The sequence below is a fragment of the Gastrolobium bilobum genome, unplaced genomic scaffold (genome assembly GCF_033153095.1).
Source record: "Gastrolobium bilobum isolate Gb01-03AN ecotype WA unplaced genomic scaffold, APGP_CSIRO_Gbil_v1 utg30399, whole genome shotgun sequence".
NCBI classification, from domain to species: Eukaryota; Viridiplantae; Streptophyta; class Magnoliopsida; order Fabales; family Fabaceae; genus Gastrolobium; species Gastrolobium bilobum.
In genome coordinates, this window is record NW_026899567.1 from 65336 (window position 1) to 88483 (window position 23148).

At 33.9% G+C, this 23148-nt stretch overlaps 1 protein-coding gene and 1 pseudogene across 2 annotated transcripts; both read left to right on the plus strand.

Annotated features, from left to right (window-relative positions):
- The first annotated feature begins 2175 nt into the window (after positions 1 to 2175).
- LOC133291577 (PHD finger protein At1g33420-like) lies at positions 2176 to 7361 on the plus strand. Of its 2 annotated transcripts, none has more exons than XM_061489851.1 (5): positions 2176 to 2838; positions 3816 to 3942; positions 4488 to 4703; positions 5142 to 5759; positions 6277 to 7360. In XM_061489851.1, the coding sequence occupies exons 1-5, from the start codon at positions 2502 to 2504 to the stop codon at positions 7121 to 7123; spliced, it is 2145 nt and encodes a 714-aa protein (XP_061345835.1). In that variant the 5' UTR covers positions 2176 to 2501; the 3' UTR covers positions 7124 to 7360. The 2 variants fall into 2 exon arrangements, with proteins under 2 accessions (XP_061345835.1, XP_061345836.1); XM_061489852.1 differs by having other exon boundaries at positions 2706 to 2927; positions 6277 to 7361.
- A 4817-nt stretch (positions 7362 to 12178) lies between these two features.
- LOC133291579 (two-component response regulator ORR24-like) lies at positions 12179 to 16695 on the plus strand (annotated as a pseudogene).
- The last annotated feature ends 6453 nt before the right edge of the window (positions 16696 to 23148 follow it).

Below are 23148 nucleotides of genomic sequence, written 5' to 3' on the forward strand. Positions count from 1 at the left end.
ATTATTTCATGCTCCTGAAAATTTTTGTTTACTTTATTCATATTTTAACATTTTAGCTTGATTAATAATGGTCTACCACTTGTCTTCAAAAAATGTTGTTTTAGCATCTGCAAAGTAAAGTTAGTGAATTTTTTTAATCTTAAACCTAAAAAGTTAAACAAAAATTGCTATAAGATTAATATCTCAAATTTTAAATATTTTCCAAACGATTGCCTTCATTTTTGTTAAATTGATCAAGATATTGAGTTAAAGTTTTTATACCTCTTTAAAACATTAAATTTCCAAGTAAAAGAAAACTTCCCACAAATCATTCTTCATCTTTCTTTACTTGGTCATACCAAATCTTCATATTGAAAATAATAGAGAGGACAAGAAGAAGAAAAAAAGTAATCAAGGGCCTTTTTACCATAATAGAAAGGATCAATGAAAATAAATTTATCTTTAAAATAATTAAAGACATATTTATATATGGGCAAAAAAATTAATTTATTGCTTTTTTAATAAAAAATTACGAATAAGTAGTCATTTTGAAATTAATTACGAAAATATAACAGTCAAACACGCCTCATAGGGGCGTGACCGGTTGGAGAGAGACACGCCCAATGTTGGGCGTGACCTAAGCGTGACTCACGCCCACATGGGGCATGACCAAGTTGGAGAGGAGAGAGACACGCCCAATGTTGGGCGTGACCGAGGAGAGAGACACGCCCAATGTTGGGTGTGTTTCACCAGGTGCTGCCACGTGTCACAAAAGTCAATAATTTGACCGTAAAACTTTGGAAGTCCATAACTTTTGACTCGGGTATCCGAATTAGGTAAATTTTTTTTATTCCACATAACTTTTCGAGATCTACGTAATAACACCTAATTTGACCTATTTTGTCTCTCACAAAAAAATTTGAATTTACAACAATGATACCATAATTATTAAAAATGACATGACTTTGTTACCTTATAATTATTACTAAAAATAATCTAACATTTTTATAATCATGAACAAAAACTAAAAAATCAAAATAAAACGAAAAGCACTCACTTAACTTTTTAATATAAATTATTCGATATTCTGTCATCGACAGATATTAACTTTTACTAATTATAAATTTCATAAAATTCTTCATTCAAAATTTTAATATATATCTCAATAACATACATAATTAACCTTATCATAACTTACCATAATCATAAGGATCTTTATTATGAATGTTTCTAATCATAATAGTGATTTTCTGTCCATTAATTTTTGTTTAAACGTTCTTATGGTATCATTATTGTAAATTTAATTTTTTTGTGAGAGACAAAATATGCCAAATGAGGTGTCATTACGTAGATATCGAAAAATTATGTGGATTCAAAAAAATATTACCTAATTCGGATACTCGAGTCAAAAGTTATGGACTTCCAAAGTTTCACGGTCAAACTGTTGGTTTTTGTGCCACGTGGCAGCACCTGGTGAAACACGTCCAACATTGGGCGTGTCTCTCTCCTCGGTCACGCCAACATTGTGCGTGTCTCTCTCCAACCGGTCACGCCCTTATGGGGCGTGTTTAACTGCTATATTTTCGTAATTAATTTCAAAACGACTACTTATTCGTAGATTTTTATTAAAAAAACAATAAATTAATTTTTTTGCCTTTATATATGTTTAAATTTTAAAATAAAAATAAAAGAATATTTTTAAAAAATGAATGTTCTGTTTAAAAAAAAAATATCTATCCTTTCAAAGGATAGACATTTTAATTAAAATTAAATTTTTTTATTTAATATCATTTTTTCTCACCATAATTTCTGTTCGTCTCATCACATAATACAATAATTTTAACTAAAATAATATAATTTTATCTAAAATAATATAATTTTCTGTTTCATAGAAGTACAATAATAAAAAAAGAGAGGATATAATTTGCATGACCTTGAAGGCGGTAAACTCGCTTAACGGCTAAGATTTCGAGCCTTGAAATTCTCTCTCATCTATTTTTTTCAAACAGACTCTCTGGTCTTTGAAATTTTCTTCGATATTTCCCTCTCTCTGCATCGAAAAGAGAAAATTTTCTTCTCATTTAATTATATCTATTTAAATATTTTCGATCAAATTCCAAATTTTCTTTTTTTGCACAGATGTATGCTGAATGCACCAAAAAAGCATTCCTGGTCTTTCGCTATTTACCAGAAAGAATTTTTCTTTTTCTTTTTCTATTCTTTTTGCTCTTTCCAACATTATAACAATATTTTATTGTATATATACGTATATTTCATAAAATAGATTCCAGATTAATCCAACGACGACCATCAAATCTCAACATCCAAACAGAAAATCACAACCAAACTCTAACCTGAACGATCGTTCCCTCTCTCACACACACTCTCTCTCTATCTCCTTCGTCGTTACCCTTACCACCGCCAATCACCGCCGTCCGATCCAGAAACTTCCAACCATCTCCGGTCAGATCTGACCTCACGCGCCTCCCACACTGGACCACGCGCCTGTCACCGCCTCCATCATGGTCGTCAGCGGAGGGAAACCCCTGAAACGCATGAAGAGGAGAGTCACCGCTGATTTCTACGACTTCCTCTCGTTCCCCTCTCCGGCCCTCGCCGCCTCGGAAAACTTCTCCGGCGGACCCTTCCGATCCAACGTCCGCTCCTTCCTCACCAAGCACGCGCTGCTCCCGCCACCGTCGGCGCTTTTCCCGCACCTGCTGACCTGGCAGATCCTCTTCCGCGTCGGCGAACTCACCGACGGCCCCGAATCGGGCCCCGCGGTGGTGTGCCTCGACGTCGTGGAAGAGGATGTGGCCAGATCCAGATCTGTTTACTGCGATCAGTGCCGAGTTTTCGGTGAGTTGACTCGCCAGTTGTTGAATGGCTTTGGTTTCATCGTTTTTCCCGGTTCCTCTCCGGTTGCCGGTTTGCGTTTACCTACTCAGGTAGCGTAGGAGAAATTAGAAAACATGCAAAATGAAAAAACGACACATGATTTCTCAGGATTCCTTGAAATTATCGTGTTGATTTCGCGAGATGACGTTTATTATTATAATTTGCGATTATAATCATAAATATAATGATGTGTATAACTAGATAATTAAGTGAGTATACTGTATCCATCAAGTATTCGGTTATTGAAATATTAGAATTAAAATGACTAATAAATTTTAATTTTTGGTTAGAGACTGATAAATAAATTATTAGTGACTGTATATAGACGGCAACTTATCGCGGATGCGATGACGATAAGATCCAGTGATATATTGGAGAATCAATAGAAAAGTGGGGTTCGGTGGGTGGTGGGTCCCATTAGAAATGGGATAGGTAGAATTTGTAGAGAGTGCCACGTGTTGGTCCTAATTTTGATGGGACATGTGCTCTGCTGTCTTTGTTGCGTGACAGCTATGATTATGTTGTCATTGTCGTTGTGGTCCAATTTTGCTTTCTCTTTTTGCTTAGTTAGTAGTAGCGTGTATTTATAGTCATGCGCCACGCAATGCTAATCTGGATGCTTGTTGTTCTTTTTCATATCACGCTCTTTTGTTTTTGGGTTTGATGTATTAAGAGAAAATAAAAAAAATTATTTACAGGAGTTAGTCATGTAAAAAAAATAAAAATGAAAATAATTTTTTTTTTATAGGAGATATTTTATCTCTTATAATTTAACCTTTTGTTTTTATTAATTAACTTATTAATAGTTTTATTGTTGTTTATTTTTATTATTAGTGTTATTAATTGTAATTTTTTTTTATATTCATATTATTTATTGGGTTGGTGAATAATGAGTTTTACTCCAGTTGAAATTTGAAATTTATATATTTGTTGTTTAGGATGGAGCGGCCACCCAGTGTGCGGGAAGCGTTACCATTTTATAATCAAGGTTGATGGGAGCTCCATTGGTGGGTACCACAAGCCATGTATGTGCTGTGGAGATATCTTGCATTTGTCAGAATCCAAGTGAGTAACCCTCTGCCACCTTGTAGGCATATTTTCTGTTTCGTGGAAAATTTTGTCATCTTTTGGATTTCTTTTTATTCTTTTTATTTGATTGTTGACAAGGATGTTAGATACCCGACATAAGTAAGTGGAACGAGTCACTGCTATTTTACTTCTCCCTATTTTTTTTATTCGTTCACTACTAATTCACGTATTGTTTCTTTGATTGTGGATTCAAATTTGGAAAACAAAATCTCAAAAATTAACCGTTCTCTGTGTGAACACATTGTAGCTACCGAGTTATTTTTCAAATTAAATTTACCTAAGTTGATGGGGCTTTGTGCCTTTGAGCATTCCCCCGCTTAATTTCAATTTACTGCGAGTGAAGTAATTCTGTTAGTATGAAATTCCACTTCATGGGTATTGTAGCATGTTTGGATTAGCTTACATAAAAAAAATTAAGAAAAAAACCTTCTAATGAAAATGATGTTACAAAAGTCTATTTTGGATCAGCTTATAGCTACAATCCGTGATCTTACATTTTGGTTAATGCTTTCTATCTTTAGGTGCAAGTCATGCAACCACGTAACAACCACTGATGATGTTGAAGACTGGGTGTACAACCAGTTGGAGAACACGACTCATCTTTTACATGGTGTTGTCCATGCCAATGGTTATGGGCACCTTCTTCGGGTTAATGGCAGAGAAGGGGGGTCTAGATTTCTTTCTGGTTGCCATATCATGGATTTCTGGGATCGTCTATGCAACACACTTGGAGTCAGGTAGGATTCTTGATTCTAATCACTAATTGCTTGTCTTTTCCAACTTGGATTGTGGTTATTATCGATTTCTGAGATCGCCTATGCAATACATTAGGAGTCAGGTTAGGTTTCATGATTCTAATTACTAATTGCAAGTCTTTTCCAACTCAATACTTCTATTAGGTCTTGGAGCTAATTCTTTTTTCATTTTCTATTTTCTACTTATCTCGTTTATGACACTTGTCACAAAGTAATGATTGTTTAAATTAAACTTGATGTCATGTAAGGATGTACCAATTTAAAGATGAGACATAATACAACACATTTGCCTTAACTTGTTGGTCTCTTGAAATACCTTAACCTTCTTGAAATGGGAGAATATTTGTTTTGGTTATTTCTGTTTATATGGATATAGCTTTGAGTTAAACTCTTTGTTTGTTCACTTTTCTAAATGGGCAGAAAAGTTAGCGTGATGGATGTTTCGAAGAAATATGCACTGGAGTACCGCTTGCTCCATGCCATTATGAAGGGACATCCGTGGTATGGTGACTGGGGTTATAAATTTGGCTCTGGTAGCTATTGTCTCACAGAGGAAGCATACAAGTCCGCTGTTGAAAGCCTATCCAATCTACCTCTGTCCATCTTCCTCTCCCAGGGACAAAAGCCCAACTCTCGTGCACATGACATGATTTCATATTACCAGTCTTTGTCTGACCACGAGCTTGTAAATATAAGAGACCTCTTTTGTTTTCTGATGGGTTTGATCCATGATGCTCGCAAGACTGCGTTAAAGGATGGTGGCATAACCTGCAAGAAGCGCCGTTTCAATGCTTCTGGACTGTCAAGTTCTTGGGAGAAGAGTGATGTCGAACGGGTGGAGGAAGCTATGATCAGAGTGCTGCGTGCAGTGTCTGGGTCTAATTGGGTGAGCTGGCGTTCTCTTCGGGGTGCTGTCTGCAAGGTGGCCTCTCCAGAGTTGCTTGATTATTGCCTTGGAGAACTGGGTGGAAAATTGGTCTATGGTGGAATGGTTGTTAATAGTCGATGCAATCCTCAAACTGGAGTTTTTGAGTTAAGGTTAGACTTCAATTGATTCTTATGGGGTGTACCCTCGTCTTTTCCAGTTTAACTGCATAAAAGGTCATACATACTGGCTCAGACAGAAGTCATGTGATAAATACAATGCTTCAGTTTTATGATTTTGAAAACAAGGCACCTCACTGCTTAGTTTACACTTTTTAAACCATGATGAAGCTGAACTGATGCTTGATCTTGACATTATTAATTTATTATGCATGAGGGTAGACCAAAGAATAATTTTAAGTATATTCGATTTACCCCTTGCATGTTTCTTGTCTTCCTATGTTGGATTCTCATTTGGACTTTTTCTCAAATGTATCAATACAAAGTCCATCAACATTCTTTTAATATTGAGGTTGAGCCTTGAAATATTAATGTTCTTCTCAAAGCATTGATGCTACCTATTAAGTATTATTTGGAAGATTATCTTCCGTTTGCTTTTAATCCGTTGGACTGCAGATTTCTTCATGTGAAATGGATCGATTCTGATATAATTATATTCTATTTGCTGTAGACTTGAGGCTGCAAATGGTTCTTGCTATGGAAGTATAACGAACAATAATTCTTCAGGCTCAAAGTATCCATCTGAAGAGAATCTCCTGCAATGTCTCAGATATTTATACGATTCTTTGCTTCATCCTCAGATGATGCTAAACAGTGTTGCGGAAGGGACATGGACTCTTGCAATGAGTTCAGCTCAGAAACTTCTTGACTGCAAGCAGTTTGTAAAAGATTATACTCCTGAGATAGTGCCAATGTCAGATTTGTATAAAATACGCATCTCATGTCAGGTTGAACTTGTGGACGAATCTGAAGATTCTGCAGCTCCGCCAGAAATAGTTGTGCTGCCCACGAATGCTACTGTGTCTGACCTTAAGATTGAAGCAGCAAATGCTTTTCAAGATGTATATTTAATGTTTAGAAGATTTCAAGTTGATGAGCTACTTGGCTATAGCGGTGTAGACGATTCCACCCAGGTCAAGCTCTTGTTAGGATCGAAAGAAATGGTTTGTGTCCGCGGAAGATGCATTGGGAAGAATGGGTTGAGCAAGTTCCGAATGGAACGGGGACTTGAGAGGTGGACTGTAGATTGCAGCTGTGGCGCTAAGGATGATGATGGGGAGAGAATGATGGCTTGTGATATTTGTGGAGTGTGGCGGCACACTAGGTGTTCTGACATTCATGATACTGATCCTGTTCCTGCATGTTTTGTTTGCCTGAGATGCCAAAACTCTGACTCGAAACCTAAATCTAGTGGGCACTGCAAAGATGAGACAGTGACTAACGTAATTAGTACTGGTAATAGTTGCTTTGGTAACGGCTTGCCTGTGCCTTCAGATATTCGTCAAGGCATTGATTAGGCTGTGTATAAAAGGCTCTTTCGTTTCAGTTTATTTTGCTTTAGCCTGAAAGAACCTGTACATAACAGATAGGCCTTAGGAATGGCATCAGTGACAGGGCATGTCTTGTTCGTATTCCGGGTTGTATCTTCGTTTGTTTATTTTGTATATAGTGACTGACGGGAAAATGTGGAGGGAAAAAAAAGAATATCTAATTTTAATGGTCTCGAATACTAACCTACCTCTGGCGCTGTATTTGAAATAATTGTGTTTTATCCAAGCCTAATTAAAAAGATAATACTGTATGTACCTGGAAAAAAAAAGATATACTACTTGTGAGGCGATCAGAGTTTCCACTTGAGAAAACAGTATGGGAAAAAAGAGTTACGCTGACTTTCCCCCACCCTTTTCTTATTTGCATTTTTATCATTAATTTCATTCTTGAGTGTATAGTATTATGCCGAGTTTCATAATCATCATAATTTAATGGTTCTGCACATTTTCATAGGACATGCACCTTAAATTACTCGAAAAAAGAGTTGAAAGATAGGTTTGCGGATATTTACATTTGACTTATTGAGGTTGATAATATAATGAAATTGTAATTACTTACAAAATTAAGTAAATATGAATTTTTCTAGTGTGTTCTTAACTTACACGCAGAGTCATCCACTATACGATATGATCTACATTTAGTAGTGCTCACGAACAGTTCACCGACTTCTTCTTATAATACTGTATTTTATTTCATAATTTAAGAAATGATATATATTATCACACATGGGATCTAATTGTAAGAAGAGTGACCATTTTGACACGTTTGGCAAAAACATTTACCAGACTGCCACGCTAACAGTAAATTTTGCCAAAATGTCACGCGGCATATTTCGCTACATTGTGTAGCGAAATATGTTTGCAAGTAATTCGCTACATAGTGTAGCGAAATATGCCGCGTGATATTTTGACAAAATTTACTGTTGGCGTTGCAGTCTAGTAATTTTTTTGTCCAAACGTGACAAAATGGTCATTGTTCCCTAATTGTAGAGTCGGAAATTTTTAACACTGGGTTGACTTGTTTCCAAATTTGTGTGAAGCTCTAGTGGCAAAAATTGACACGAAGAAATTCAAGTTGTCATATGTTAACTCGCAAACATAAAATTGATCTGCATTATTCTTCTTATAGATTATCTATCTCGCGTTGTGTTGTCTTGTGTTGTGTCAAATCACATAATAAGTAATATATTTTGAGATTGACAGATTATTCAATCATGTCATTTCAACCCGCATAATAAATAACACATTTTGAAGTTGGCGGATTATTCATGTCATGTCGTGTTAACCCATAAAACAAGTGGGTCGTGTTTATGTTAAAGATTTTGACCCGTTGTCATATTCATGTTGTGTTCATGTTAAATTTCTATCGTGTCAACTCAAATTGCCATCCTCATTTATGTGTTAAGTTTGAAACCACAAGAGTTAAATGATACATAAACCATAAGAGATAAAAGTGAAAATTTTCCAATTATCAATCTGAGTATTTGGTAGGGTGACAATTTTCAGTATGACCGCTGACATAACACAAAGATAATGCAAAAAATTATTGTTGGAGTCAAACATTTTCAAATTCTTTTCGTGTTCATATTGGCAAAACTTACATGAAAAAATTTGTGTTTGTTGTGTCGTGTGTCAACCTGATTGATCTGCGTTAATATTCTTACATGTTATTCATGTCGTGAAGCAAACATGTTATTCATGTCTTATCGTGTCGTGTTAACCCACATAACATGTAACACACTTTGAGGTCGACAAGTTATTTGTTCATGTCAATGCGCATAATAAGGTGCTTTGACGTTGCGGGTCATTTGTATTGTGTCAACTCGCAAAATAAGTGGATCGTGTTCGTGTCAAAGATTTTAACTTGATTTCAAATTCGTATTGAGTGTATTCATGTTCGTGTCAAATTTGTGTCAAACCGTATTGTGTCGACCTAAATCATCAACCCTATTATTTGGTAATATTTAAAAAATTTTGATAAAAAATAAAAGATTAAAAGATACTCAACATATCATTGATAGGGGAAATAAATAGAGGAAAAGAGAGTTTACAAAAAAATAGAGAAAAAGAGAAAATATTTTTAAAAATATAAAGGGAAAATTCATATCACTTATAAATTAAATAAAGTTATATTAACAGAAACTTATGAAATCCTATTTCATAAGGATATGAATTTTTTTTAAATATTATTCCATGAATTTGTATAATCAAAATATAGAATAATATGTTATCCTGTATATCTTTTATTTGTAATCATTAAAATCCTCTAATTTCATAATTAAATGAAAAATGACAGCCAGCAAGCATAACACCTTGGTAAATATTTGGAATTGGAAATAATGAGTAATAAATTTAAGCGGTAAATTAAAATTTTCAAATTGTTAGTAACTCACCGCCAATTAATAAATAGGGCAATTAAATTCATCCTTTATTAGTATTTGGAATTTGAAAAAAAATATATATATATATATATATATATATATATATATATATATATATATATATATATATATAGGAGAGAGATCATATGTCTTACTCTCTTCCTTATATATATATATATATATATATATATATATATATATATATATATAAATTAAAATAATCCTAACCGTTGATTTCCGTCCATCCAACGGTTATAATTTAGGAAGTTATATTAATTAATTAATTATTAATTATACTATTAATGATCTTGAAATATTAAAATTACAAAAGCACCATGATTTTCGTCCCAAAACGACGTCGCTTTGGGAGTAATTGCAGATAACTTATCTGCAGTAATGAACCCATATATATATATATATATATATATAATTGGAAATTCGAATAAACTTGTGATTAGACACTTCCTAATTTCAACGGAAACAACACCTTATATATAGCTGACAAAATTGCCTTTTTAGATTTTAATGATATTTACTAAGAAAACTGGCAGCCTTAATAATAACTATAATCATGGTTTTTATGGGGGGGAAAAATCCTTTTTGGGAAATTATTTTGTCAAATTTTTTGAATATAAATCCAATATAAGGAAAGTGCATTAATATAAACGAGGTCAAAGGAATTACTTTTGTTGTGAAAATTTTAGAAATTTAAGTCCGTTAAATAGAATAAAATTTTGTATTTATTATTATGAGACGATTTTAACCCTTTGGTTGACAAAGGAGCATGCCTATCAATCAATCTCCCCAAATCTGGATCTGGGAACATAAATATGGAAAGTATGTAAATACAAACATTGTCAACATAATAATATATAATACCTATAGAATGATGGGCTTTAAGGAAAGAAAATCCTTTGGGGAAAGTATGTAAATACAAACATTGTCAACATAAATCTGGGGAAATTATGTTCGCCAAAATTTTTAATATAAATTTGAGAACCTGAATATGAAAAGCATAGTTATTAGCTAGTATCGTACGATATACGATATAATTTGTAAGTATAGCAATACATGTCGAGGGATGTATAAGACAAGGTTTTATATCGTACGATACATATTGTGAATCATAGCATAGGAAAATTAAATCAAAGATTATAATTTTTAATATAAAAAAATAAAGATTTGATTTGTGATTTAAACAAAAATTAATCTGAATAATCTATATTAATAAAGGAAGTAATTGAATAAATATTTTAATATATTTTTATTATTTTTTATTATATTTTTGTATCTTACGATTCGATATAATTCACGATATAAAAAATCGGCCAAACGATACACGATACATATTGTGATTCAACAACCTTAATGAAAAGTAAGTATAACGTTCCCTGAAACGACAGCATTTGGGGTTAAAAGATAAAAAATTATAATAATAAAAATTATTATAATCTTGTAATAAATTAAAATTACAAAAAAATACCAAAAAAATAACAACTAGAATCATTGCTTGGGGGGGGGGGGGATTATTTTGTCGACAATACCTAAATATGGAAAGTGTATTAATATAAACGAGGTCAACATAATTACTTTTGTTGTGAAAATTTTAGAAATTTTAATTACGTTAAATAAAATAAATTTTGCATTTATTATTTAATATTATGAGCCTATCTTAACTTAACCCTTTGGTTGACAAAGGAACGATACCTATCATTCAATCAATCCCTTTAAATCTTGATATGAAACCCAAATTTGGAAAGTATGTTAATATAAACATTGTCAATATAATAATAATACCTAGAATCATGGGTTTAATTTAAGGAAAGAAAATATTTTTGGGGAAATTACGGTGGCCAAATTTTTTAATATAAATATGAGAACCTAAATATGAAAAGTATGTATATTAATATGAATTTGGAAATAAATTACATTAATATAAATAATGTCAACAGATTAAGTAAATTAATATAAATTTGGAAAAATAAAGTCCATCAAATCCCAGATATACAATCGAGCGATACCGTATCAATTAATCTTCTAGAATGATTAAGGGTCAAGGTCACGATTTGGTGGCAGAATATAAAAAAGGGTAAGAGCTTCATTGTATTGGTATTCAAAGAAGATAAAAAAACACTAAACTTTTCTGTTGTGCTGTGATAAAAAGTTAACGAAAAAAGAGAGGAAGAGACTTTAACTGAGGTAATTTATGTTTTGCATTTGTTCGGTTCAATTGAATTGAACCAATTGAATTCCTTCACTATTATATGTTAGTCACCATTACTGTTTGAGTCTTTTCATATTCTTTTTAGGGGGCGTTTGGTATACTGAATTTTACAGTATTTTTGAAAAACTGAATTTTTTAAATTTTATATTTTTGGATATTATCGTAAACTGAATATAAAAATTATATTTTTGAAAATTGAGATTCCCGAATAAAAAAAATTTCTCCTCTATCAAACGTCCCCTTAGTTCTTGTCGTGAGTTGTTTTGTCTATAGGATGAAAAAGGTTCTAATTTCTGTTTAGTAAATTGAAAATAAGATTTTTCTGTTGTAATTTGGAGTTTTTTTTTCCTGTAATTTGTGATATCTTATCATTCCTTAATTTCTCATGTAGGTATTTGGTTCTGATTGGAGATGACTATGGAGAACCATTTGATGGATGAAAATAGGACAATATACCCTTTTTCCATGGGTATGCATGTTCTAGTTGTTGGCGATGATCAGTTTTGTCTTAAAGTGTTCAAGAACATGCTTCGCAAATGCGAGTATCATGGTACGTGATTTTCTTTGTTTTCATTCAGTCAATATAAGTCTGCATTGATTTGAGTCTACCTATCCATCATCCCTATATAATTTGATTGAGATTTTAACAAATTGAATTATAACCCCAATACTTTTATTGCATAAAACTATATTAAGTTTTCACTTTTAATCGTCTTTGTCTTTTGATTTAGAGGTTATGTTTTGATTATAAATTAGAAAAATCGTTGTGATTTTTATTGATTCTTTCTATATTTTGTTGTGTAATTTCAGCATCTTCCTCTCATACGAGTAATTTGTAATTGAACAAATAAGGTGGACTAAAAATTAGGAGGATAATGATTATATAACTTCTATATAAGAATTTCATGTATGAAAATTATATTAATTAATTGATGATCAAAGTTAATATTTAAAATTCCTCATACGTGAATTGGAACATTCAAACAAGTAGTTTTATAAGAAAAAATTTACTTACATTGATTTAAAAAAATTTATCACTGAATTTGCAATTATAGCATGTCTTTAATATTGAGGGTAAAGATTGCAAAGAAAAATTATTTATGCAAAGTGCCTAGTCCCTCGTAGTCGTCAAATACATCATTTGACAATTTTTTTTATGGAAAATTTTATAAATGCCCCTAATTATATTAATAAAATAATGTCCCTAATATTTTTTTAATTAATAATGGCCCCTGATATATAAAGCATTTATACCACTCTCTTAATTTCAAATAACACATTTGAATTTTATCAAATTATGCTTATTTTACTCTTTAATTGTCTAAAAGTTCAAAATTACATAGGTTGATTTCTATCTTACATCGATGAATAATTCTTAAAATTAAATTATTTTAATAAATCAGCCCAATATTATACAAAACTCACTTTCCGAATCATAACATTAGTAAATTGAATGAACGTTACTATTAATTAAGCATATACTGTTATTTACATATTATATTTATTCATATAACTCCAATTCTTAAAAAAGATCAATATATGATATAAACGTTCTTACGTAACGTTTTGTTTTTATTTTTAATTAACAATTTTTTTATTGATTTGTAATTTTTTTTTCATATTATCAACTTTTAAATTTGAATTTTTTATAATTATTTTTCTAAATTTTTAAACTAATAGAAATCAAAAAAATATTAATTTTTTAATAAATTAGAAAATGTATAATATATCAATATAATACCCATTAAGTATTGGGTTTTACTTTATTTATAAATTCTATTATCCTTCAATCCTATTCTTATAAGTTTTAATGAACAAGATATTCATATAATACTTATTTATTTTTTGTATTTTTATTGATAATATATTCTAATTTTATGTAAGTGAATATTATTATGCATTAAATTTTTGTAAATAAATATAAGATTACAAGTTTTATTATATAATACACGCTGAGATAAATTTTGTTTAGTTTTAAAAATTTTAATAGAAGTTGAATTATTTTATTGAATGGAAATAATAAATTTTTTAATAAAGCAATTAAATATTAAAATATTTCAAGGGTAAAAGGTTAATTAAATTAATAGTCCTAAATGATTACATTTATTTGGTCATCAAAGTTTAAAAGTGAGTTTCGTATAATATTGGGTTGATTTATCAAAATAATCACAATGTGAAAATTTTAATATTGTAATTTTAAAAAACTAAATACTAATAAAGTTCTGAGTATTAAAATTTAATTATATTAATAGTGGTAAATGATTAGATTATTTGACCATCAAAGTTTAAAGTGAATTTCATATAATATGGGGCTGATTTATCAAAATAATTCAATTTCAACAATTATTTACCAATTATATTCTTGTATTTTTAATAATTGAATGACAAAATAATCACAATATGATAATATTTAATAGTGTTATTTGAAATTAGCGAAGGGGTACGAGTGTTTTAAATATTAGAAGTATTATTGATTAAAAAAAAGTTAGCGACATTTTTTATTCTAAGAGATATGTTCTAGGCATTTATAAAGTTTTCCCTTTCCTTTATTTTTAACTTAAATTTTTTATTTTTTTCGCAAGACGGGCATTTTCTTAAATCTCCTAAGATTAAAACTTCTTTTGAAATTTGAACATTTATAAAAAAATTTCTTGCTTTTGCAACGTTACTGTTAGAACTATAAATCCTCTTATTCTGAGTAAGCATTTGTTATTAGATGAGTTGATATACCTTGATCCAATATAGGGTCTTTTCCTTGTACAATTTTGAGCAAATTTCACATATAATTTACTTTTGCTGCAGTTACTACAACTACTCAATCAACTAAGGAGCTAGAAATGTTGAGGGAAAATAGAAATAAGTTTGACCTCATTATTACTAACGTAAATATGCCACACATGGATGGATTTAAGCTCCTTGAGATAGTGGGACTTGAAATGGACATACTAGTCATCAGTAAGCTCAAACACTCTTGTCTTAACATTACTTGACTTGATATTTAATTTTTCTTATTTTGAGATTAATATTGGTATTTAACTGGTGAAAAATTTCCAATTTCTATATTGAGTTTATTTTAATTTTTTATTTGTTCTTCCTATAGTTGGAGATAAATCTATAATGATAAACATGTGTTCTCTCAAAATAATGGAATGAATTCACCAATTAACTTGAGTTGTTGCTTTTTTATTATGTTTTGTGATATAGTGTTGTCAGAATACAGTGACAAAGAGCGAGTGAAGAAAAGTGTTATACATGGCGCATGTGACTACTTAATTAAACCTCCTCAAATTGAAGTGCTGCAGAATATATGGTAACATGTGGTGCGAAGGAAGATTAATTGCAAGGATCAGAATAAGCCCCCAAATGAGGAGAAATCCGGCAATATAGATAGGGAAGGCAGTCAAGGCATTTCATTAGAAAATAATGTTGACCATGATAAAATATTGGGTCAAAAAAGGAAGGAACCAAGTGAGGAAGAAGAAGAAGATGAAGAAGATAATGAAAAAGAGACTGTAGAAGCTTCAACTAAAAAGAGGCCTCGTTTAAATTGGAATACTAATTTGCATACAAAATTTCTTGTTGCAGTTAATCAATTGGGCGTTAATAGTAAGTTTTTATAATAATGGATATTTACTTTTTCTTTATTTTACATGAGAATATATGTAAATTAGTGTAAATTAGTGTAAATTAGTGTGACTACTATTAGTGTGACTACTTGATACCTCAACATGGATATTATCATTTCTAATATGAACTTTCTCCAACTACTATTGCAGAAGCTGTTCCTAAGAAAATACTTCACTTGATGAATGTTGAAGGTCTTACAAGAGAAAATATTGCAACCCATCTACAGGTATGAATTTTAAATTTATCATTTATCATTAATTTTTGGATTATTTATAGTTAAAATGCAAATTATCCTTACCTTTTGGCATATAGAACCCTTTGGTTTCAATTTTAGCACAAGATCAAAGTTGAGGGGGATAATCTACATTTTAACTTTTAATAAATGATGGTTTAATAATCATCTAGATTTAATGATTCATTAAAATTTTGAACAATGTTAATTTATGAAAATATAGGTGTCCATGAAAAATGTACAACTCTTTGATAATTATGCATAAGCTCCCTTTCATTTTGTATTGCAGAAATATAGACTTTCCCTTAAGAAGACAACTCAACAAGCTAGCACAATTGTTGCATTTGGTCGTAGTAATCCTCACATGCAGATGAGTTCAATAGATACATATGGAGATTTTAGCACATCATATGTATCAGGAAGAATCTTAAACACTACACAACCTTTAAATGCATCGGGTGGAAATTTCTGTAACCTGAACTCCCCATCTGGCTTGAACTGGAGAAAATTTAGTTCCTCTACGCTAATCCAGCCTGTTCAGTCACAAAATATAAATAGCTCCATCAAAACACTTGGAAACATCCAGTTGCCCAAGTTTTCTACAAATCAAAGCTCAAGTTTATCACATGGCATTCCGAAATCAAATGAGCTTAACCAATTCAAGCAGTGCAACTGTACAACTAGTATTAGGCAATTTAATCCAATTAGTGGGTTAAGTGAATTCATGGTTTCATCTGGCTTTCATAACAACTCTTCTCCTTCTGGTGAGGTTTTATACAATGATAAACAACCTCATAATAGCTTGAATTTTTCCTCCTCCGCTTATCATACAGGCAACAATCTAGTTGATTTATCTTCCACAAGTGATGTTGCTATTCCTTTGGAAGATGCTAAAAGAAGGAAGCTGCATTGCCAATTGAATGAGGACCCTAGTTCATTGGGGCATAGTTTAGACCAAAATAATACAGTTTGTAGCAAGAGAATTAATGCATCATTGGTTGTCCAATCGAATGAGGCTACTCCATTAATCACTCATTCTGCAAAGTTGAGAAATTCTATTTTGAGGAAAGAATAATGTCAAATGATGCCTACATTTCGCAGCGAACAATGCCCCTGAAAGAAACTGACCTTGAAGGTCGAGGCATGTGAGAGGGAAAAACAAAATTTTTCGAGCGGAATAACACATACCATATCAAGAAACATGCTTTAGGGCATGGATGTTACCTTGTTTGCTTTCCAAGACTGGAGGATGATCAAGATGAGGCTTGAAGATGCAAGCCCTCTAATATTGATCCACACCACCCTTTGTCAAGACGGAAGAATTCTTCTTAAGGCCACCAACGAAAATACCAATGGAGGCAAGCTATGCGCCCAATGTGTGAAGGAGGAGGCTAGGTCAAGGTGTTTAAAAGAGTGAATAGTCAGCAAGAATAAACACAAAAGTGGCGCATGGTTATCTTTGAAAAAGGCTAGGTTATTTCGAAACTCTCTTAAGAAAAACCTCAAAAGGAACCCACAAGGAGATGAGAGAATGAGTTAATTAAAAATACGATTTTCTTCACTCAAATAAGGCCCTATATATAGCGCACACTAGGGGGATGAGTGGAGTTGTTGCAAAATTCAAATCTTGTCAACAACCTCCTCTCACATCCTCATGATATCAAGTGAATATCTCAACAAGAATCTGACTCAACAACCATCGTATGGCCAGCCATATGGTGCGCCCCACTTGGCCTCATAACAGTCCAGATACGTTGAGCAGTTGCATTCAAACTTGAACCAACTGTCTCACTTATTCTCTCAACAAACCAAATCTGACTGGAGCTCATTTGGTTGATCCTATGACCATCATCAGATACCTAAATCAGCGCCCCATATCCTCACTAGAAGATTCTCAAAGATCTCCTCTTGATATTTGGGATTTGTTCCAACAAGATCTTATCTTATCCTTTTGTTGTGAAACAACTTTTCATAGCCAATTCAAATTCGAATTCAAACATTTGAATTCAAACGTTCAAATATTTAAATTTTAAATTCAAATTCAAATTCAAATTCCAAATTCAAATTCAAATTTCAAATTCAAATTTCAAATTCAAAATTCAAAATTCAAAATTTCAAATTTCAAAATTCAATTTTCAAATTTCAAATTCAAAATTCAAAATTCGAATTTCAAAATTCAAATTCAAAATTTCAAATTTCAAATTTCAAATTTCAAATTCAAAATTCAAAATTTAAACATTTGATAATTAATTTAACTAATTAAATTAATTAGTAATGTCTTGGACCATCCAAGCCCATTAACTAACCATGCGCCCTTTTTTCCTTTTGGTGGGCTTCCAAACTTCTTCTTGGGCTAACAACCATTATTATGCTCAATACCTTTAATGCTATATTGTCATGACAATAAGGTGTTAGTGTGTGACCCATTAGGGCCAACATAGCCACTGACATAAATGGGCTTGGGCCCAATAAGCCCACAACCCATCTAATGACAACACAGAGCACTAGCAATGCTTTGTTGCCCCAGAGCTAGTTAGGTTAATGACATAATTATCCTATTACACATATTTGGATGCCGTATGTATTTCCTTTCGTCTTGGTTACCTTCCCATAAAACCTAGGGTAAGGAAACGTATCAACCCTTGCGGTTTAGGGTAAGCTTTATTCGAAATAGGGAATCTTCAATTTACTGACTCTAAAGGCAGATCATCTCATGATCTCTTTTACTATGCATAGATTCCCGAGTCCCTGTAAATGTCATCCTGATTTCTCCGGTTTACAGATAACCTAATCTCTCACAGAGATCTGACGAATTCCTTCAGCTTATCACCCTAGCCTTGTGCTCTTTCAGGACAAGCCCAACAGTATACCTATGAGTCTCCATGTTTCAGGCAGACGAGGTATACAGTCAAAGCATGCCTTCTAGAACACAGTCTAGGTAATAACTTCTGGTCTAAGGAAAGACATACCCAAATATAAAGAGACTACTCTAATGATACTCTCTGTGAGATTTCCTCATAGAGTCTCTTTTGTGGGTCTGTTCAGTGCGAGCTATACCGTTATAGATCCACCCATGACTTTAGCTAAGACATCTCCATATCTGTAGCTCATGAGGTCTTTACCTTGCATCCGAATACAAGTAGATAAGTCGTGCTAGTCTTACCCGAGATCACTGATCCCCATTCTCAGTGTCTCTAGACTAGGAACATAAAATTAGGAATAAACATCCAATATTCTTGAATCCTCATGATCGTGATCTCATCACAGATACTCAAGAGATACCTATTTTATTCCAAGGGGTTTATCCAGTTAACAGTAATATCGAGACAAAATATGAAACAGGATAAAGAATGCTTTTATTTATTTGCGACAATACAAAGGTCTACATCTATGTCCTTATTTAATCATAAGATTGTCTCTAGGACACCCAAATACCAACAAGCTCCCACTTGGCCTAGAGCCAATTAGACCTAAGTCGTATACCCAAAGCCTCATAATGACTATCATGTTTTCTCTGAGAAACAGCCTTTGTCAGAGAATCGGCCAGGTTATCATCTGTGGGAACATAATCCATCTTTACATCCATTCTATCAATGATTTCTCGAATCAGGTGATATCTGCGGAGCACGTGCTTAGATCTTTGATGAGACCTAGGTTCCTTTGACTGCGCAATGGCTCCAGTGTTGTCGCACGGCAACTGTATGGGCTCATCCACGCTTGGAACCACCCTAAGTTCATATATGAACTTCTTGATCCACACGGCCTCCTTAGCCGCTTCTGAAGCAGCTATATATTAAGCTTCTGTCGTTGAATCTGCTGTTGTCTCCTGCTTGGAACTCTTCCAAGATACTGCCCCACCATTTAAGGTGAATACGAACCCTGACTGTGACTTGCAGTCATCTTTGTCACTCTGAAAGCTAGCATCAGTGAACCCTTTCACTGTTAGCTCATCAACCCCACCATAGACCAGAAACACATCCTTAGTTCTTCTTAAGTACTTAAGGATGGTCTTGACTGCCGTCCAGTGACCCTCTCCAGGGTCCGACTGGTATCTGCTCGTAATGCTTAAAGCATATGAGACATCTGGTCTCGTACATATCATGGCATACATGATGGATCCAATAGCCGAAGCGTATGGAATTCCACTCATGCGATCCTTCTCAACCTGTGACTTAGGACACATGGCATTTGAAAGATGTACCCCATGATTGACGGGAAGAAAACCCCTTTTCGTCCCTTCCATGCTAAACCTCTTTAGCATCTTGTCAATATACGTGGATTGAGATAAACCCAGCAGCCTGTTTGATCTATCTCTATAGATTTTTATACCAAGTATAAAGGCCGCCTCTCCCAAATCCTTCATGGTGAAGCTTTTTGAAAGCCACTCTTTCGTCGTTTGTAATGTGGGGATGTCATTTTCTATTAACAATATGTCATCTACATAAAGTACTAGGAAGACGACATTACTCCCACTAACCTTCTTGTAAACACAAGGTTCATCCTCGTTCTTGATAAAACCGTTACTCTTAACGACTTCATCAAAACGAATATTCCAACTCCTTGATGCTTGCTTTAGCCCATATATCGACCTTTGAAGTTTGCATACCATATGCTCCTGATCTTTGATTTCAAAGCCTTCAGGTTGTGTCATGTACACATCCTCCTTCAAGAACCCATTCAAGAAGGCGGTCTTGACATCCATTTGCTAAATTTCATAGTCGTGATATGCCGCTATTGCAAGCATGATCCTAATAGATTTGATCATGGCAACAGGTGAGAAAGTCTCCTCATAGTCAACTCCTTGTCTTTGACGATACCCTTTCGCAACCAACCTAGCTTTGTAGGTCTAAACGTTGCCATCTGCATCAGTCTTTCTTTTAAAGACCCATTTGTTACCAATAGGAACTATTCCTTGCGGTTTAGGAACCAAGGTCCATACCTTGTTTTGATACATCGAATCCATTTCAGATTCCACGGCTTCAAGCCATCTAGAAGAGTCAACATCCTCGACTGCCTCTTCGTAGTTACTTTGTTCATCATCCTCGACGGTTTGCTGATTCTCAATCACAAACCCATACCTCTCAGGTGGATGGATGCCCCTCGTTCACCTACGGAGTTGTGTGTTTACTTCTCCATTGGAGAACGTCGCCTGTGGAGCAGACTTGGGTTCCTCAATCTGTTCATGTGGTTCTTGAACTTCTTCAAGATCAATCTTACTCCTACTAGCTCCTTGAGAGATCAAATTCTTCTCAAGGAACTCAGCATTCTTTGACACAAACACTTTGTGTTCATCCATGGAGTAAAAGTAGTATCCCTTAGTACCTTTGGGATACCCCACAAATAGACATTTAGTACTCTTAGCACTAAGCTTGTCTGATGCCAACGCTTTGACGTAAGCCGGCGATCCCCATACCCTGAGGTAACTCAGGTTGGGTCTCTTACCATTCCATATCTCATATGGTGTGGTCTGAACAGATTTAGACGGTACCCTATTTAGAAGGTATGCCGCTGTGTCTAGGGCATATCCCCAAAACGATTTTGGAAGTTGAGTCTCATTCATCATAGACCTGACCATGTCTAACAAGGTCTGGTTTCTCCTTTCGGAAACACCATTTTGGTGTGGTGTGTAAGGTGCAGTAAACTGTGAGAGAATTCCATTTTCTCTCAGATAATCCTGAAACTCATGGCTCAGATATTCACCACCACGATCTAATCGTAATGTCTTAATCATCTTGCCACGCCGTTTCTCTACTTCATTCCTAACATCCTTGAACTTTTCAAAGGCTTCAGATTTATATCTCATTAGGTACACGTACCCAGATCTTGATTTTTCATCTGTAAAGGTAATGAAATAGGAGTATCCTCCTCTAGCCTCTATAGACATTGGCCCACAAACATCAGTGTGAATGAGTTCTAATAACTCACTAGCCCTATGACTCTCAAGCCCCTTGGGCTTGTGACAAGTCATTTTCCCAGCTACACAAGATTCACATTGTCCATAGGATTCCAAATCCATGGAATCTAGGTATCCATCTGCATGCATCCTAGACAATCTTGTTTCGATTATGTGCCCTAGTCTACAATGCCAAAGATAAGATTGATTATCTATCCTAGGTCGTTTCACAGCTACATTGAGCACTTCAGTTCCCATTTCCACAACATACAATCCATTTATTAATGAAGCAGTACCATAAACAATATCATTCAAAATGATAGAAAATGTACCATTCTTAATACTAAAAGTAAAACCATCTTGTTCTAAACAAGAAATAGAAATAATGTTTCTAGAAATGTTCGGAACATAAAGACAATTATTCAAATGCAGTAAAAGGCCCATAGGCAAAATAAGGTCGGCATCTCCAACAGAATGAGCAGCAACCCTTGCTCCATTGCCAACGCGAAGATCCATCTCATTTCTCTCCAATCTCCTTGGGCTCCTAAGCACCTGCAACATATTGCAGATATGAGAACCACAACCGGTATCCAATACCCATGAAGTCGGATTAGCACAAGAATAATTTATCTCAATCATGAAAGTACCTGAGGCAGAAGCATCACCATGCTTCTTGTCCTTCACACTCTTCAGGTAGTCTGGACAATTCCTCTTCCAATGGCCTTTCTTGCCACAATGGAAGCACTCAGCATCGCCTTTGTCCTTGGATGCTTTCTTACCCTTCTTGTTGCCCTTCTTCTTCTTGGATTTTCCTTTGGGCTTAAGGGAGTCACCTTTAGCAGGCTCCTTACCCTTACCCTTGGCCTTGTTAGGCCCACCAATCAGAAGAGCTTGTGACCTATCCTTCTTTCAGTTCGGCATCCATCAAGAAGCCTAGATTTCCTAGCTTCTCAATCAGCCCGATTATCTTAAGAACATGACTGCTAACAGACATGTTCTCAGACATCCTGCAAGAGAACAGTTCTCTAGAGGCCTCATACCTCTCATGCCTGCCTTTAACGTCATACAACTCCTTGAGATGTAAGACAATAGAGGGAGCATCCATATGCTCATGCTGCTTTTGCAGTTCAGGTGACATGGATGCCAACATAATGCATACTGCCATCGTATCGTCATCCATGTGTTGTTTGTGAGCCTCGAAATCATATTACGCGAACCCATCTTCCCCTTCCCTAGGAGCTACGGGTAATGGACCATCAAGGACGTAGGCAATCTTTTCGGCCCTAAGAACAATTATCAGGTTCCGATACCAGTCCATAAAGTTTGAACCGGTTAGTTTATTCGTATCAAGTATTGAGCGCAGCTACAGTGGATTAGTCATACTAAAAACTGAAAAATGTAAAGAAAGATTAATTAATATATTGTCGTGTTACAATTTATTAAAGACTTTAAATAAATTGCCCCTCCCACTATTTTGATTTAAAGCTAATTACCCTTACCATTTGACTTAGGGTTAATCTACTTTTAGATTTTACCTTTGTGAGATTAAGAGTGCGATTATTTGATGACTCTATCTGAGACCGCAAGATTAATTTAAATAATAGGTTGATCAACAGTATGTCATACCCTCTCTTA